This window comes from Zonotrichia leucophrys, chromosome 2, assembly GCF_028769735.1.
Source record: "Zonotrichia leucophrys gambelii isolate GWCS_2022_RI chromosome 2, RI_Zleu_2.0, whole genome shotgun sequence".
NCBI classification, from domain to species: Eukaryota; Metazoa; Chordata; class Aves; order Passeriformes; family Passerellidae; genus Zonotrichia; species Zonotrichia leucophrys.
This window is the reverse complement of record NC_088171.1, coordinates 91,619,469-91,637,593: the sequence shown is the minus strand read 5'-3', so window position 1 is coordinate 91,637,593 and position 18,125 is coordinate 91,619,469. Positions and strand designations below refer to the sequence as shown.

General features: G+C 41.2%; 1 protein-coding gene across 2 annotated transcripts in view; it reads left to right on the top strand.

Moving 5' to 3' along the window:
* Positions 1-7,541, top strand: part of ELP2 (elongator acetyltransferase complex subunit 2) — a 38,092-nt gene extending 30,551 nt beyond the window's left edge. For both annotated transcript variants that reach the window (XM_064705663.1, XM_064705662.1), the window contains exons 17-22: positions 1,489-1,561; positions 1,963-2,149; positions 3,729-3,850; positions 4,346-4,488; positions 5,023-5,136; positions 6,104-7,541. In XM_064705663.1, the coding sequence (XP_064561733.1) occupies positions 1,489-1,561; positions 1,963-2,149; positions 3,729-3,850; positions 4,346-4,488; positions 5,023-5,136; positions 6,104-6,260 (796 nt within the window). In that variant the 3' untranslated portion in view covers positions 6,261-7,541. The remainder of the gene's footprint in view (positions 1-1,488; positions 1,562-1,962; positions 2,150-3,728; positions 3,851-4,345; positions 4,489-5,022; positions 5,137-6,103) is intronic.
* Positions 7,542-18,125: the final 10,584 nt, after the last annotated feature.

The window sequence follows — 18,125 nt, the reverse complement described above, 5'->3', positions numbered from 1 at the left end:
GTTGCCAATAGCTTAATTCTCTTTACTGGAGACAGCAATGGTCTATACAACTGCTGGTCTGACCTAGGATAGTTCTACTCATGTAATTTTGCAAGAGAAAATATTTTGTGTTTTCTGTTAATTTAGTAAGAATGGTTACGTTTTGACATTTCAATTTCGCAAAAGAAGCATTGCATGCAGAAGCTTGAAATCAACTGCTCTTCAAATGCTTCTTTTAGGAGATTAAAACCTAAACAACTGAGGATTTGTTTCACAGGTTATTTTCCCATCATTGAATTTCAGGAAATTTTTGCTTTTGAGATAAATATTTTTTAGTTTTAGAAAATTGGCTTGCAGCGGTTTTCACTACAAAACAGTCTCCAGGAATGTGCTTTAAAAGTAAGCATTATGATAAAACTCCTGCTGGTGGCAAATTAAGAGCAAGACATGCAGTAGTACCTTCATCATTATAAGACACACTCGGATTCACAACTTAACATTTCAGTTAGGGGTACACACCAGTCCCTCTCCCTGTTGAAAGGTCCAGGCACAGTTACATTTCATGACAGCCATTGCATTCCCAGTGTTCAGACATGGCCTTGGCAGTCTGTTGATGGGATATGCCCAGTGATGATTCTTTGGACTTGGTTCAGCAGATCCAGTAATTTGTCATTTAAGGCTGTTGTGGCTGCCAGTGAAATCCCATGAACATCAGTCCCATGTAAGAAATTAACACTGCTGACCAAGGAGTTTATTAAGAGAACTGCCTATCTCTTCAGATCTAGGAGAATCATAGGAAACCACCCCACCCCACTGAGCTGATACTTGTCTACTGGAGGTTACACCTCCCATTTTACTTGACTTCCAATCTTTTTTGTGACTGATTTTAATTTGTGTTAGTCCGTATGGAATTTCCCCTTATTAGTTAAATACCAGTCCGGATATGTGAGCTTGGATTTCAGCAAAACTCATGTGAAGACTGATTAAAAAATGTAGTTCTGGAGAAGGCTAGAAATTTTGGGGGTTTTACAGAGGTTTTTTTCCTTTTCTAACATTACCTTTTAGTTCAGAAATCTTCTTGCCATATTTCACAGAATAGGCATCCTTTGAGTGTGTGTTTGTGACATATTTCTTCAGTGGTTTTCAAATATGTGGCTTATGATTTTTATCAGTAGTGTGAAAATTGCTTTTTAAGAAAATAGGGATACATTAAATGCTGCTTTAATCTGCTTTGTTAATCATTAGGGTGGCTTTTGCAGTGGTGGTGCTCTAGGACTATGGAATGGGCTGGAGAGATTTTTCTGTAGCCAGTTTCTAATGCAAAAAATTGTGCAGATGTTTAAACTGAAAGCTGAACAAATTGTTTGGGATGTGATACAGAAACAGTGGTGAGAAGTTCCTGGCAGGTGCCTTTCATTTTTGAAAAGGGATTTAAATTAGTGTAACAACTCTGATACATACTGCAAAAATGATGGTAATGTGTTAAATCTGTTTTCACGTGTGTTTCAGATACGGACATGGATATGAAATTTTTTGTGTTGCTTGCAATAATTCAAACACTCTAATTGCCTCAGCGTGTAAGGTAAGAAAAGATTCTAGCACCACCTAGTGAAAAGTGCTGTCCAGTTTCTAGGGTTGAATCCTCTTCTTTCTCACAAAATGTGAAAGATTTTGTGTAAGTGACAGTTGGCTTGCAAAGGTGAGGGTGGATTGCCAATGATTTATTATTCCTACATTGTGTGTGATTAATTTGAAGATATTAATAAGATAAATTCTAAGAAATACGGGTCTGAAATGTTTTCTTACTGATATATTGTCAGCATTGGAAGAAAGTAGAGAAACAATGTTGAAACTTCCTACAGGAAAGCTGAGTCTTACTGGATTGCAAGCCTAAAAACAAGCTAATATCTTACTACTTTGAAATGTTTGACTTTTATACTTGCTCTCATTAATTCATACTGATACTGTTTTCCATCCATCCAGGCTTCCAAAAAAGAACATGCAGCAATTATTTTGTGGAGCACTACTTCTTGGAAGAAACTGCAGACTTTGTCTTTTCACAATCTGACTGTTACTCAGCTGGCATTTTCTCCTGATGACAGCTTTTTACTGGCTGTTTCTAGAGACAGGAATTGGTCACTGTGGAGGAAACAGGATTCCTCAGAGTCAGGTAAGATGTGAAAAGGATGTATGCATTTGTAGACTTGGCAGTTTGTTCAGTATTTTTGGCTGCAAAATATTTGAAAGAGAATTGATAAAATATTTTAATGGACATTTTGCTTGAAACTTTGGAGAATTGTTAGTGTTGTAGGCTCTTGTGAATTTAAGAAATGCAATTAATATGTGGAAACATAAAAAGGAAATTAAAATGCAGAGAAGAATATAATCAGGCTTTAGATGGTGTTTAATTGATGGATGTAATGAAGTCCTCGTGCCTTCTGTGTGTGATTGTACATTTGACTTATTGAAATCAAGCATACAAGCTGAACTTCAGATTGGCATTCTGTCAAGGAGAGCCTTCATTGCAGAGTTCTGTGCAGGCATAGCCAGAAGGTTCAGTGCTGCACCCATATCCTGCACAAACTGCCTTGTCCCTGCTTGCATGGCCTGACACTTTGAGACTCCTGACAGGATTAATCTGTGTCTTTGGTGTGGCTTTCTGATAATCCTACACAATTGATTAATTTGACTAGAACTGGCTATGTCTGGAAAAAGAGCTGATAGTAAGGATTCAGTTGACTTTCTCATTAAGACTTTGAGCCTTGCAAAATCATGAGGAGATTGCTATTGAACACTTTAATAGAATCCTAGAACAGATGCTTGTGCTGAAAGCAATTATCATTGCACTCTTGGCTTAATAGCATATAAACACTGCTGGGCTCTATAGAAAGTTCCTAGAAACTTGGCAGTAAGTTTTGGCCCCTTCAGACAGTGTCCAGTTGTATCCTGGCTTGAATTTCTGTTCTATTCAGACTTCTATTCTAAAGCCTGGCATATTGTCTACAGTAGTTACACAATGGTTCAGGATAAGGATCATGAATACTCATAGCAAGTAGAGGAAATCCTCTTTTCATCTGTTCATCAGTAACCCTTCTGTCTACAAATAACATCATTATCAGTGTAAAGCAAAACTGCTGCTATTGGCATCTCAAGAAGTGGTTATTTAAAGTCTGTGCTCCAAAATGCCAACCTTTTCTACTTAGGAAAAGTATTCTCATTTACTGATCTGCTGATCAGATATAGTGCCTGATGGTATACATGCTGAAATCTGAGCTTGTCTCTTTGGGAACACATTAATCTTTACAATTGGACCATTATGATTTGACAGTTGGGACTTTACTGGTAAATAGGAGTTTTAGTGAAATTACTGGGGAAATGTGAACACAAGGTAAATGTTGGACTATTCAAAAACCTTTGAAGTCAGTGTTCTTAAAAAAACTTGATAGACATAACCTGAAGGTGTTCTACTTAAATTCTTCTGAAAAAGAAATTTATTTAAAAGATTGAATTGTTCCTACTGCTTTAGGGCTATAAGGTCTTACGGATATGGTCTTGAACAGTTGCTAGTTATCACTGTCGTAAGTGCTGGAGAAAACCTCATATAGTTGTAAGTATTCTCAGTTGCTTTAAAGATGAGTGGAATAATGTCAAAGTATTCTTGCAGTTCTGACATAGAGTTTAGTAAGAGTAACAATCACTTTTAATATGTAAAGCAGTTGAAACAAGGCTTTTTCCTCTTTTTATTGCAGGACCAGTCTTCACTTGCTGTGCATACACAGATAAAAATACAGCTGTTCACAGTCGAATCATTTGGTCCTGTGATTGGACACCAGACAGCAAGTATTTTATTACTGGCAGTCGGGACAAAAAGGTAATTAATGTTAAAGGAGTTTAGAAAGCCCAGGGTTGTTTTAAACATCTTTTAGAATAACAAACACTGTGTTCTAATGAGCCTCTATTTTATATATACACAACAATCTTATTGCATATATTAGCACAGAAATCAGTGATACTTTCATAAGCTAAATAAAGTGCTTGAATATGTATATACAAGACTGTGGGCTGCCAGTTGGACATTCTCCCTTCTTTTTTCATGCAGTGAGACAAGCATATGTCACATAATTCTATGGGTCTCGAATTTTTCTTTAACTTTCATAACAGAATCTGGTTTTGTTGTCAGTAACTTTCATGAAATCAGACAGACTGCCTACAAAGTTGAATCTTTGTAGGTAGAGGGTGTTTTTACCATTTTTAGGGTCATCCACTGTGCCTTGAAATTATTTTAATGAAGTTATTCCTTATGTTTTTGTATGTGCATTTACAAGAAGATTGAGTGGAAGTTCACAGATGATGCTTTTTCTTACAGGTCATTATCTGGGGGCAGTGTGATTTGCCAGTGATTACTGAAGGGAATGAGCTGGATGCAATCAAGCCTTGCTCAACAGTGCTGGATGCTGGGGATTCTGTGACTGCTGTTGGTATCAGCCATGTGCTTACTCCTGATGGAAGGTATTGCTGGTTTTCTGTAATGTCATTTTGTGTTTAATCTGAAATTAGTATTTATCCCTTTAGTCAACTAGTTTCCTGTGGCTAAACAGCTCCCTAAATCTACTTGTCAATTGTTTTGACCATTTTTTAACAGAATGACCTCTACTTTTTTTCTTTCCTAGTCACCTTTTCAGGTGTATGGTGACTTCTCCAAGCAGTGTAATGAGAAAAATGGAAGTGGGAGAGGGGAGGGAGAGATGCATGGACACATCTGAAACACATTAATTCTTCCAAAAATATTGACTGATCTGATGTTGTGATAGCCTCCTTATTTTTTCCTAACCAAATATATGTAGCAGGTCTCTGCTTTGCTAACTTTTTTGTGAAGCAGCTTGGATGTATTAATTTTTTTCATGGAAAAGTAAATACTGATTTAAAGGGCAAGGTGCAACAACAGTGCTTGAGTGCTATTCTTTCTATCCTGCATTAGAACTGACCTCACTGAGCTGTCTACTGTAATTTCTAATGAAATGAATGTAATTATTCTCTTGATAGATACATTGTTGCAGTAGGCCTAGAAAATGGGAAGATTATCTTGTACACATGGAAGCAAAGTGGGAAGGAACCAGCACTGGCTGACTGGACCACAGGTGTTGAGATAGATAACAGGTATGTCTTTTGAAGTGAGTTAGGAGCAATGAAATACTATTCTTCAGACTAACAGTGCTGGAGTTCTGTTCTTATAGTATAAAATATATGAGTCTAGTTTATTTCTGTATCAAAAGTTGTTATCATTTTAGGAAAAGTTTGATCCCTGAAAGTTTAAAGATGTCTTGAAGCAAAACCCAGAAATAAAAATATTATTTATTTAGATGTGTTAAAAACCCTTCCAACAAATATGAACAAAAACCAGAGGGGGGTTAAATGCCAAAATATCTCCTGCTATGCAAAAGCTTTGAGAAGTATTACCCTTTTTGGCCTACTTAAAAAAAAAGCTTTACCTTTAGTCATAAATATGATGATAAAAAATAGTGATAAGAGAGTGGAAAGGATTGCTGTCTGTGTACATCAGCAAAACACTTAGGAGTGGATGACAGCAAGCTTTGGTGGGCAGCTTCCAGCAGAAACCAAAGAAGTGACAAGCTATATGTGGGGCTGCTGCAGTGACAGCTAGAGAGACTCTGGAGAGACTTGGAATGTTTCACTTGAAGCACTCCCCTGGGTTCTTCTATCACACACTGGCATTGATAGTAACAGAAATGGAAGTTGATGGTGACTTTGGCCTCTGTGTGCTTGCAGTGAATGGGAAAGAGACACCAGATAACAGGAAATTGCAGGCTAAAAGCCAGAAATCTGTCATATCTAAGTAACTGAGATACTTGACCTCCAGCTTAATGTGGTAAAACTGAAAATCAATAGCTGTTTGAATTATTGATGAGTGAGAGGATAAAATGTCATTAGTGTTAATGACCCTACTTAATAAGAACTTAATACCTGCTGGTTGTCACAAGTCAGTTTTTCCTCAGTTGGTAGTGTTAACTGAAGAGTACTAATTACAGGAGTGTTGATGTTTACACTCACATGCCCAACTGTGTTTAACATTTTGCAGTTATGTATGGATTTCTTTTTGTTGCAGCCAAAGCCATGCTCTTGCTGTGAAGCGCTTGTGCTGGAGACATCACGCAGGCAGAGCTGGACATAATGATGAGAGCAGCAGCAAGTGGTTGCAGCTTGCAAGTTGTGGAGCTGATCACTGTGTTAAAATATTCAATGTCAACAGATTTGCTCTTTAGCAAAGACAGCAGGCCTGTTTGTGCCAAACAGATTCACAGCATTTTATTTCAACTTTTAGCCACTTGGATTATTGAATTTTCTATTTTCTGCTGTGGAAAATAAAGTATCTTACATGTAACTTATTAAAGCAACTTTAGTGGAAGTTTGAAATATCAAATATTTTTCTAATCCTGCAGTTCTGCGGATATGAAGTATATGTTTTGTTTGGTGAGTATCCTGAAACTGAGGGATGGGAGGTGGGGTAGGGCTTGGGAGGATAATGAGAGAGCTTTGTTTGCTGTGAACTCCAAGGGTAAGTGGGAAGCTGCTGACACTTGGGCACTTCTGTGCTTGAGATTTTACTTGGAGTGCTGAATTTTTTTTATCTCCTCTTGCTATTAAAGTTAACTCTTGGTGGGCCTGCCAGTGCTGCCAGTGTGTGTTCAGGCATGTGCAGCCAGAGGTCAGGGTTAAACATGGAACTTCCTCTGATTGCCTTTGAATGTGTATTAGAGCTCTGGTCCAAGTCTGAGGCAGCCTGACTCTGGAAGGAGTAGTTTGTGTTCAGATGCTTGGGCAGTCCTGCTTGCTTTTATTCCCTTATTCTGCTTTGCAGGGCTGAACTCATACATCTTGGTCAGGTGGGGCTTAAAGCTGACCTCAGAGACCGCTTAAATCTTCCGGTGTCTCCCCTGTGAGCCCTCTCTGAGCAGAGTGTGATAGAAGAGCCGCCTCTGAGACTGTTGGAGGGCTGTCCTCTACAGTTCAGACTGGAAAAGCTTATGGATATCACTAGGCAGGAGCTAAAAGGAGGCAGCCATTCCTTACAATGCCTTTGGGCTCTTCCTGACTTCTGAGGGCTCCTTCTTTGCTCTTGTGAAAACAAGTTAACTTGGTTGTCCCATAGTGTAATTTGAGTGCTAAGAGACTGAGAGTACTTCAGAAAGACTTCATGTCAGCAGGTCTATATCTGGTTCCAAAGTCTAACTTAGAAATTAGTTAAACTTTGAGAGTGAAGTTGTTATTCCAGAACTGCTTGCTACCTGTAACTGGCAGTGCAGAGGTAACTGGAATTAACTTTCTACTGTTTTGGATATTTAGATTAAGAGTGTAGCTCTTTCAGAGTGGGCTATATTGTCTTCAGAGTAATTATGGTTTATGCCTTGAAAGGTTTTGTATTTTAGCTCTTTATTTTCAGTTCTGTTTTCAGCCATTAAAACAACCAAAACCATTCTTTAAAATGGGGACAGGGGAATAATAAAAAAAAGACTTATTTAATAAAGATAATTTGCTACATTTTACTTGTGGTACCCAGTGCTTTCCTTACATGAGTGCTTTAGCATTCAAGCATTTGAGTATTGTATTTCACTTGTCTGAGAATTTCAAAGCAACTATATCTTGACAAGGGAAAGACATAACTTATCACTCATGAGGTTTCAAAAAGCTGCCAAAAGTGGGTCTTTATTCTGTGTCACATTTGTAATCTTGTATCTTAAAATTTGATGATAATACTGCACAATTCTTTTCAATAGTAGTATGTCTTGTTATGTGGGCACTTCTGGGTATAGTTGTCAATGAAATATCATATTGGCTGTCCCTCTCTTTTATTTTGTGAAATACTGTCATTGACTAGCATCAGCTCTTAGAGGATTTAGTAATCCACTCCATTGCCCCTGGGACTTGGTAACTCAATCACATTCATTGTTCCAGCTTTAAATGCACCAGATTAGTCTGTTGGTCTCTTAAGTCTAAATGTTTATAATACACACTTTAAATTTTCAATTAAGTTAGAGGTTAGACACCTCAACACAGGATTAATATTTTATGTTTGATACTCCTTTTGCTCACACATCACTTTGCTATGCATTTAGTAGGTGTGACTTTAATATACACCTTTATCTTCTCATAAATCCACTCATGTGTTTTCAAAATGTAAATCAGCATGTAAAAAAATACTAAGGAATGAGCTGCTGTCAATGTACCTGGCTCTGAAATTCTCTGCTTGTTGTGCAGTGCTACTGAAAATGAAGCTGAGAAAATTGATGGGATAAACTGAAGTTTTGAAAAGAACATTTTGTGACCTTTTAATACATTTGAGGTAAAGCCGTCCCATGAAGATTTTAGATGCATATTATCAGTATTTACTGGCTTTATGCTAAATTTGAAGAGACTTTGTGGTCAAAGATGTGAACAAACTGTTTCATGTAATCAGGCCTAAAGGAGGAGGATTGTTTTGTCTTACACTAGAGGTGCATGTGACAAAGCAAGCAAGAAATGGCATGGGTCTTTGTTGTTTGTAACTAAAATCAAATGGTTATTAAGATTGTCCAAAGCAATCTTAAATCTTTCAGTCCAGGGTGCAGGTGTAGGCATCCTCAAGTCTGTATTGCCCCAAGCCGTGCTAACACTGACATTAGAGGTGAGCATGCTGTGGTGTCTGGTGGATGAGGAGGGCAAAACAAGCTGTTTGTGTAAACTGGGAGGATGTGGGATGCTGACCTTCAGCTTGAGGAACTCCTACCTGGGCTCCACGTGGCAAGCTCCCTAAGCACTGCTGCTAAGCTATTGATTGTGTTAATTCCTTCAGTTATGAAATGGCAAAGAAGGAGCAGGTTATGCATCATGCTAAGCCTTAAAAAAACTGCTATCCTGCTGTTTCTCTTGTGGGCTGAGACTTCAGAAGTAACTAGAGGCAGTTGAAAATTTCAAGGAAGTCAATTATTGAACTCTGAGCTATTGAAAGCATCGCTTTGGCAACTCTGACTAATCTCTGTTTTCCAAAATATTTAACGTGAAGAAATGAGAATGCTCCAAGGCTCACTGCCAACTGCAGCTAATGCAGAGATGAAGGAAGAGGAGGAAGCAGCTGTGTCCTCATTTAGACTCAAATCTCACTTTAAAGAAGTGGCTGTTAAAAATAAGGAAACTTTAAAATAACTGAAATGGGAAGCAAAAATATTACTTGCTCTGTTTTAAGGAGCATCTGGAGCGGTACAAAAGATGAGGCAAAATCACTGACAGGACAAAAATCAGAATTTGCCTTTTGTGTGCTGGAAGCTGGTGGAGGTGGGAGTTGTTGAGCACAGTTAAGCAATGCCCCTCTACTGCTCTTTTATCAGCAGTATCCTTTTATCCTTATCAGGCTCTGCAGTGGTAGTTTTGAGGCAGCAGGGCAGGGCAGCCTGTTTACCCTGTGACATGCCCAGTCCTCGACCCTCCAAACATTCCCATTTTTGCCCTGTGCACTGGCACACCCTCAGACAGTTGTGGGATATCTGTTCAGAGACACTTTTCTCCCCCAGCCAGGAACTGCCTTTTTTCCTATGCCAACCACCAGATTTCCCTCATCCTGCTTCTATGTTTTTAGGGAGTTGGGTGAGGCTATGGGCTCCCTTTGCCAGCCACTGGTACTCTTGCTGAAGCACAGCCCTTGCTGCCACCTTGTGTGACAGGCTCTAGTGACTGTATTTGAGGAGCTTGTGTTCAATATCCAAACATTGTCATGTTATTTTCTGCAGCAACTCATCCTATGCTGTAATGCAATAGTAAAGCTAGAAATGGCCACTCTTTCTGGAGGGAGTTTAGGGTAGAGCATGTGACAAATCCCAATGCTGTACTGTAATAATGGGGCTAGCTCCAGTATCCTGGGATGGCTCTACCAACCAGATGTGCCTTGACTTGAAGTCCTCAAGGGGAGCTGCTCCATGGAATTGATGTTTGCACACTTAGCTGACATTACAGCTGCACAGATGAGGGGAGGTGTTGTGCCCAAGGTAATTGCTGGGTTACAGTGGTGTCACCCTTGTGCAGACTCCAGCAGATCACAGCTGAAATAACAAAAGATGCAGCAAACAGATTTTTTTACTTCAGAGGAGCTGTTCCCCTTGCCTCAAAAGCTTGTGCTAACACTGATCTTGTCCTGCCTCATAGGCCTTTTTTTCTAAGGACTTTTCTTTCTTTATTCACCCCCTCTTCTAACAATACAATTTGCCTTCTTGGTCCCTTCTGCATTCCTGCAGGCCCCTAAATACTCCTGTAAGCAATCCTTATTTTCTCAACAGCCTTTTATCTCTTCCTGTTGTTCTTGTAAGATAATCCAATGCTTTCTAATACATGATCCTGGGAGAATTCAAGTGTATCAAGTATAACATCCTCTTGGTATTTTCCATTCAGCCTCCTGTGTCTCTGATTCTTCCTTTGCTAGGTTTTGGGCTTTTGGTGTTTACACAGCCTGTCCAGCAGCATTACCTCCTTTCTCCCTGACAACAAATTACTGGCATACGTGTGAGCAGCGTGCCCTCCTCCCTTGCTGAAGCATAAGCTCTCTACCTGCCAGTGGGGGGAACTTTTCTCCTCTGCAAAAATGAATTGACTGCAATCTCCCCAAGGAAAGCTTTCCAAGTGCTTTTCAAGATAAAGCAATCGTTCTGTTTGTCTCTCTGTTTCATAATCTTGGAGAGTCTCCTTCCTGCGAGTTATCATATAAAGATGTGCCTCTCTGAGAGAATATCTGTACTCCACAGACACACTTTTTACAGTGTAGGAGCTTCCTGCTGTTCAAGTTTTTTCCTTTGACGTGGCAGGCAGTCCTCTATTCAGTTCTCTGGATGCTACAAATTTTCACCAGTGTCCACAGAGAGCACCGAGCTGCGACGCATGATTCTCTCTTTGCAGTGCAGGGAAGCTCCTGAGATGCCTGTAGGTTGCCCTGGCAAGTTCTTCAGGGTGATCTGACCTCAACAGGTGCTAAAATGCGATGTAGAAGCCTCCTGTGGGTGTTCTGGTCAAACTGCTGCTTCTTTGGTGTGTGCACACAGTCTGTTTATATCAGAGGCATTGCTGTGCCTTCAGTAACAGCTCCAGGTCACTAAGTCCATTGGGAATAGTTGAAGTGGGAGCTCCTTTACAGCTGGTGAGCATTGATTCAGGCTGGCAGACCACCCCTGAAGTTACAGGTGTGTGGAATGTAGACCATTGAAAGTAATAAAATGGTAGAAATGTTGGTTTTGCTTAGCTGCTACCAGACAAATGGCAGCTTCAGCTTTTTCTGTCCATCAAAAAGAAAATTGGTGTGTTTTATCATGTAAAAGGTATTGTCATAGCTCAAAACAGGAGTTATGTCTCTGAGGTGAAATTCTGCAATTCCTATGAACTGCTTAAAAGTGCATTTAAGTGCTTAAAAGATTAGTAGTACTGAAAGTTGCTAGCTCAGAGCTGTAATAAAAACATTATTTTTCACAGAGCAATAGGATCATGTGATTATTAAAACTGGAAGGGAGCTCAGGAAGTCTCTCTTCCAACCTCCTTCAGGCAGGGTCAACTGTGAAATCACACCAGGCTGGCTCAGAACTTCCACTGGTCTAGTCTTGAAAATCTCAGAAGATGGAGACTGCACAGTTTACCTGCTGACTGCCTTCATGGTGAAAATTTTCTTCTACTTTTCTCAGCTCTGAACCTCTTTTGTTTCGTTTTATGCACTCTCTTACCTTCCTTCATCTTATCATTGTGGAGAGTTTCATTGTGGGCTCCATCACCTTCACAGCCTCCTTCTTAGCATCAGAAGGCTGCTACTAAATACCTGCAAGCCCTTCTCTTCCCCAGGCTGAACCTGGCCCATCCCTCCATCTTCCTCCACAGGGCACCTGATCCAGCTCCCTCTACCTTAGTGGCCCTCTGCTGCACTTGCTGCAGTTTAACATCATCTTTCCTGTGGCAGGAAAACCCCAAACTGGACAGGTCTCTACAATAGACTGCAGTGTCTAAAGTCTGTGGTACAATTTCCTGTCCTAGGAGTCCAAATATATAACTGTCTTTTCTTTAACCTTTTCCTATATTTTCCTACGCTTCTTTGCATGTACTTGCCTGTCTGTGGTGGTGATGTGATCCCATGACAGAGGTGCAGATTTAAAGGTGTGTTTGCAGAGCTGGCAACTTCCCCATACCCCCTGTGCAGGGAATTCCAACATCCCCACCAGACAGGAACTCTGGCCACATGGCACGCTGCTTCTGGGAACAAAAGAGCTCCTGGCATACCAGTTAAATGTTCATGCTTCCAACACTGGTGAGGTGGAAAGGGTAAAGATGGGTTGGCTCTGGCTGGAAGCTCCCTCCATCTTCTGCCTCCATTTGAATATGGGGTGCCTGGCCCCAGAGAGCAAGGCACCCAGCCCAGGCAGGTGTTCAGAGCTGCAATCCATCTCTGGATTTCCATCTGTTTCCCTGTGACTTTAGGGTGGCCATTGCAGCCATCTGTTTAGATAATTGAGAGCTGACACAGGCACTGTTATATTGGTTGTAAAACCAAAACAGCATTTCACCCCTAAAATTATAGATTAAAAAAATTGCTTACCATCTATCTCAGAGGAAAAGAAATGGATGCTATTTTAAGTGCCTGAACTGCGGTCATTTCACTGAAAAATCAGTGAGTTGCTTTTTTCCACATGCCCAGGACCACCAGGTGGCAATATAAGAAAAAGGATAAGTGAGTATTTGCAGCACCTGTCATGTATACCCAAAAATTCAAAATAAATTACAAATATGTTCAAACGCAGGTATTCTATCTCCTCTGAATTGTTTAAATGCACTGTTTCAGTGACAAACATTCCTTATGAAACACTGATTTTGAAAGCATTCTTCCATTTTTGTCCTGCAGTTGGGAAACTGTAAACTTCAAAAAGCAGTGAGCGCCTCCTAATCACACAGGGTCCTCCTGTCTGCTATAGACAGTGTCCCTCACCCCAACAACTGAGTCTGAAGAGGATGTAAGAAAATCTTAATCTCCTTGCTTTAGCTTGTTGAAGTGTAAAATGGGACCTAAATTTCTGTCTATTTTGTTGTCTGTTTGTTTTTTTTTATTCTGAAAGGCTGCCTAACCATGTGGATGCCCTGGGAGCGCTTTAAGCTAATGAAGCCTCACACACATCCTGATAGCAGCTGTGATTTGGATTATAGGGTAGATTAAGATGAAATATTAGGAACAATTTCTTTACTGTGAGCATGGTGAGATGCAGGAACAGGTTGCCCAAAGAAGTTTTACACGACCCATTCCTGGAAGTTTTCAAGGCAAGGCTGGATGTGGCTTTGGATGTGGGACTGATGAACTTTAAGGTCCCCTCCAACCCAAACCACTTTATGATTTTATGATTTTTAAGTGATGGATGATCACAGTGGATCATATGATCACACTCCCAGATGCCAGTGACTTATGTTTCAGGAACATCTTCCACCAGAGGAAGAGCCCTGGTGCTTATTAGCTATTGATGAATTTCCTTTTCCTACCGTGAGTTTGCCTAATTGCTTTTTGAATCCATGCAAACGCATAATTTCCCCTGTGATTTAGTTGGTAATCCTCAGGGTAAGTCTGTGCCAATAAGAAGATGCATCTCTTGTTTGTTTGGAACATTTAATGCCTCCTTGTTATTATAGTAGAAAAGAAAAGGATTAGTTGTTTTTCACTGTCTCCTTGTTAGTCCTGATTTTATAGACCTCTAGCATATTCCCTGCTCATGGATTCTTTTCCAGTTTAAAGGATCCTGCTGTAATTAAATGTCCTTTTTATGGCAGCCGTACTCTTCCTTTCATTGAACTTATTGCCTCTTCCCTAGGGCTACAATATTTATACTAATGCAGAGGTATTTATTACTGGGTTTGAACTATTTTTATTTATTTATGTGTGTCTGGGAGTGCCTAACAAACCAAACTGTTTTATTTAAAGTGCTGGCAAATAATTTTCTTTCTTTTTTTGTTTTGTTTTGAAACAAGCCAAAACACTCTTATTTGAAGCATTTAAGGCTCATGATGCTGTCTTTTGGATATTTGTGACAGAGTCTAGTATCTTGTCTTTGGACTCTTTTGTTCTTTCCTAATTTAAGTCATAAATTGATTTTTCTAATATCATTCTGTTCTGCAGTGACAAGTTGCAGAGACCTCAGCATCACAGCCCAGTGTGGAACAATTAGCACTTGGTGCTGAAGGGTAAGTCCAGTACTAAAATAACAGGGTAGCTGCAGTCCAAGACAGAAGGTACTGGCAGCATATGCTTGGGATGTCTGCAGCAGCTGATTTTATGCCTCCTGCATCTTTGCAGCTCTATCAAAGTATCAGTCAATCACAGTGGTGAGAATTTCTTTTATCGACTCGGTAAAAACAGAGGAGGCTGGTGAGTGACTCCTGTGATTTGGTGAGAGCCTTTCCAGCCACGTCAGGAGAGGGGCTGTCACTCTGTGTGGAAAGCCTCCCCACAGACGTAGCAGATGCTGGAAACCCTTTCCAGCTGTCCTTGCCCACAAAATCAGCAGAGAGGCAAAAGTCTCCACAGGATTTTACAGATTTAAAAACAAACAAATAATTGATTTTTTTAAAGTCTAGAGGAATGTGCAGCTGCTGTTCAGCTTGTCCTTTTGCATAATGTAGGAGGGGATATTGTACTCTGTTGAGTTACTGAGCAGGGCACTGACTTGTGGTTAACCAAGTTATCCAGAAAGATCTTTAAAAAAAGCAAAACAAGCTGGAAACATCTCTTTGCTCCTCCACAATTCACTCACTATAATGTGGCTAAAAGAGGTTCTCCAAAAGCAAAGGGCTTGCAAGGTTGTGCTGTTTGTCTCAGAGTCTTCTGTTATAGTGATAGTGGGGTTGACTGGTCATCTGTAAGACACCAAAATGTGGTCTCTTAACCAATATGAGAAGTTGTGTGAACCTGCTATTCTCTCTATGTCTTGAGAAAGCAAATGAAAGTTTGTGTTTGATACGCCTCTAAGAGGAAATGTTAGAAAAATGTTGCCCAGAACTGTCCCTTATCCCCTTTTTCCCCAGCAGCTCTTTGATTGAGGGTGGGAACCCAGCCGAAGAGCCAGCCCAAAGCAAGCAGACATAGTTGGTTTCAGCCTGAGCACAGCTTCAGCATGGGCACAACAGATGAAGACACCGCAGAATTTTGAGATTTGCCTAGGGGCTCAATGTTTGCAACCCCCCTGCCCCTCCTGGGAGCAGACTGTGTTCTGCTGTGGCTGTGACGAGGATGTGTGCGTGGAACATGTTCTGCACCTTGTGCTTCTGCGTAGGCGTGGGAGAAAGGTGAACATATGCTTTTGAAGAAGATGTCGTATCTCTGTTTCCTTCTAAAGGTGCCATATGTGCTCTCTGAGTCACCAGGACGTAGTTTACCCTGTGATAGGAGTATCTCTTGACAGGTGCAGTAGGCTCTGAGGTCAGTGTAGAGGTCAATGTGCTTTTAGATCTGAGATTCATATTCTGCACCATCTCCCCATCTGGCAGTGGTGACAAACCCAGTTTTCCTACAGCTGGGCTGCAGCAGCTTGGGGCTGTTCTTTGTGGTCTTTTTCTTCCAGACATCTTCCCACTTCGTGCTGCTGCCAGGTGGAGACCCTGTTTGAGGCAAGTACAATGTTGTGTTGATGTCTGACACTGGCCAGTTATGGCTTTGGCTGTGGTGCCGTTCCCGTGTTCCAATCATGGAGCTGTTTGCCATGTCTCGTGGCAATGTGCTGGCAGACCAATGCACTTTGGTTTCTGAAAGCACACCATGTCCCAGGCAGACGTTCCCTTTTCTGTCATCAGCTCTTGGCTGATATAAACAATATTCACTTCCCAAGTGGCACAGATATGCAAATGAACCTTTCATAGGATAATGGCCATATGAAGCTTTGCTAGCAGGCATTCACGACATGTGGAGGCATGTTGGTGCCAGATGCTTGCAGGCTTTTGGCTGAGCTATTCCCTTTTCCAGTAGGATAGTCAGTACCAGGCTATTTTGGGAGATCCACTGCAGGCCCAGATCAGTGATTGGCGCATCTTTAACAGCTTCAGGAAACAGTGCTCTCCAGGTTGCCACAGGAGTAGCTGCCCTACAGTGTCATTCTGCCTCCTAAAGCCCTTGGCTGTCTGGCTGCTGTGGAGCCTTTTACAAACACCAAGCCAGTGACATGTTGCAGCATCTCTGAGATGTGCCACTTTTCAGGGTACAAACAAAGCATCATTCCTAGTGCATCATTCCTAGTGAAATCTTCTGGGGAATCATGTTGTGATGGGATGAACAAAGCTGTAGCAAAACAATCAGATTCTTCAGTCTTTTCAAACTAGGATAAAACCTTGTATCAGTGTATACAGCTTTCCATACGAGCTAAAAACCACTCACTGGAATACACAGAACTGAAGAGTTTTTCCTTCTTTGTCAGGTAAAAAGGCTGCCTGATATATTGAGGTCTGTTGCTTTATCAGGGGAGAACATCAACCTGCTTTCCTTTTTTTCCTTTGAGGATTAAAGATCACCCAAAATAGCTGAATTCAGTATAAATCTTGCCAGCAGAAGCTGTAAAATTGAGATGGTTCAGGGATTGGTGATCAAGCCAAACTCACAGCCTTTGCTTGCATTCAACTCAATGCAAGCTCACACCCTAGCCATGGAAACCCAGCCATGGAAACTTGCACTGCAGCAGGCCAGCAGCTGTGGCAGGACAAGATAACTCATTGCTTTGGGAGGCCAGAAACTGGAACTGGGGTCAAATGCCCACTGCTGAGATGATCTTCCCTTAATGCCCAGTATTGTGTGCTGGGAGGGAGAAAGCAGGAGGAGTTTTAATGTCCTGTGGTCCATATGGACTCCCTTGGGTGGGGGACTCCTCCCAGGACATGTGTGACTTGCAGGAAGTTTGTTGTCAGGAGCACAGGTACAGACAGCCCTTCTCACCAACAGCCTTACTGTTCATGTGGCCACAAATGACTTGTCCTGGGCTTCATCTTGGCATCCTGCTCTGAGCAAACAGAATTACAGGAGGCAACAGGGACAGCAGGAGAGCCAAAATCATTGTTGGTGGCACAGTGGTTTTCAGCATCCCAAGCCATCTGGAGACTGGGACTCTATTTCAGTCTGCTCACCACAGAGCTAATGCTTGCAGGCTAAGGCTGGCAAATCTTTTTCTTCTCAGAGAAAAGAGCTGCGCTACATCACCCTCCCTCTAGGGACGTTCTTGTCCTAAGCCCTCTGCCCATGAAATTGGAGAACCAGTGCTTTGCCTGGGATTGTTAGGGCAAAGAAGAGCCCTGAGAGGTTCCCTGTCCTCTCCCTGACCCCACTGTGTGTCCTGCAGTTGGGCAGCCAGCCTGCTACTGCATGTCCCATGGTGGGGCCCATCACACATGTTCTGCACAGCTTTTTGTGATTATTGTTACCCATTTGTGGCTCACTGTGCTGCTTTTCCCTAAATAATATTCGCTCTGTAGATTATTTTAAATAAAGCAGAGTTGATGTTAAGTAGGCAGAACATTTGAAGGCCTTTACTTGCATTTCTGACAATCCATGCAATTATTCCAGCACCAGCATGACTGTTTTGTTTGCCAAATGCTGATCTGATTTCTCTCTGTACTACACTGAAAAGCGGTATAGCTAATGATTGTCAGCTCCAACATCTTCTCCTGATTGCCTATTATTGTCCTGAACCGGTTTAATTTTCTATTGTCTTTGTTAAAAATGTAGAAGGGGAAGAAGAGGTTGTTTTAATCCTCTGTATTGGGCTATTGAGAGTAGCCAGAATTTAATGTGCCATCAGGAAGGCAGAGCTACAGCCTTGCTTTTTGGAAGTGACTCACTACATAAATTAAGCGGGATGGTCCCCAAGGCTTACACTTCTCATGCACTCTGCGTCATGTTAGAAACATTAAAATATTAACAAACTCTGATCCCAGGGCAGCTGGATGCTCACTCAGATCTGCTTTCAAGCTAGAATGCACTCCCTGTTTGGAGTCTATAGTAAACTTCAGAAAACTTGGCCTGAAAGCCCAGAGCATCATCATTCAGCAGCACCTAAACTCCCTCTTCAATTATTTAAAAACTACTCTGACAGACTCTTCGGAGTTGTGTTACAGAT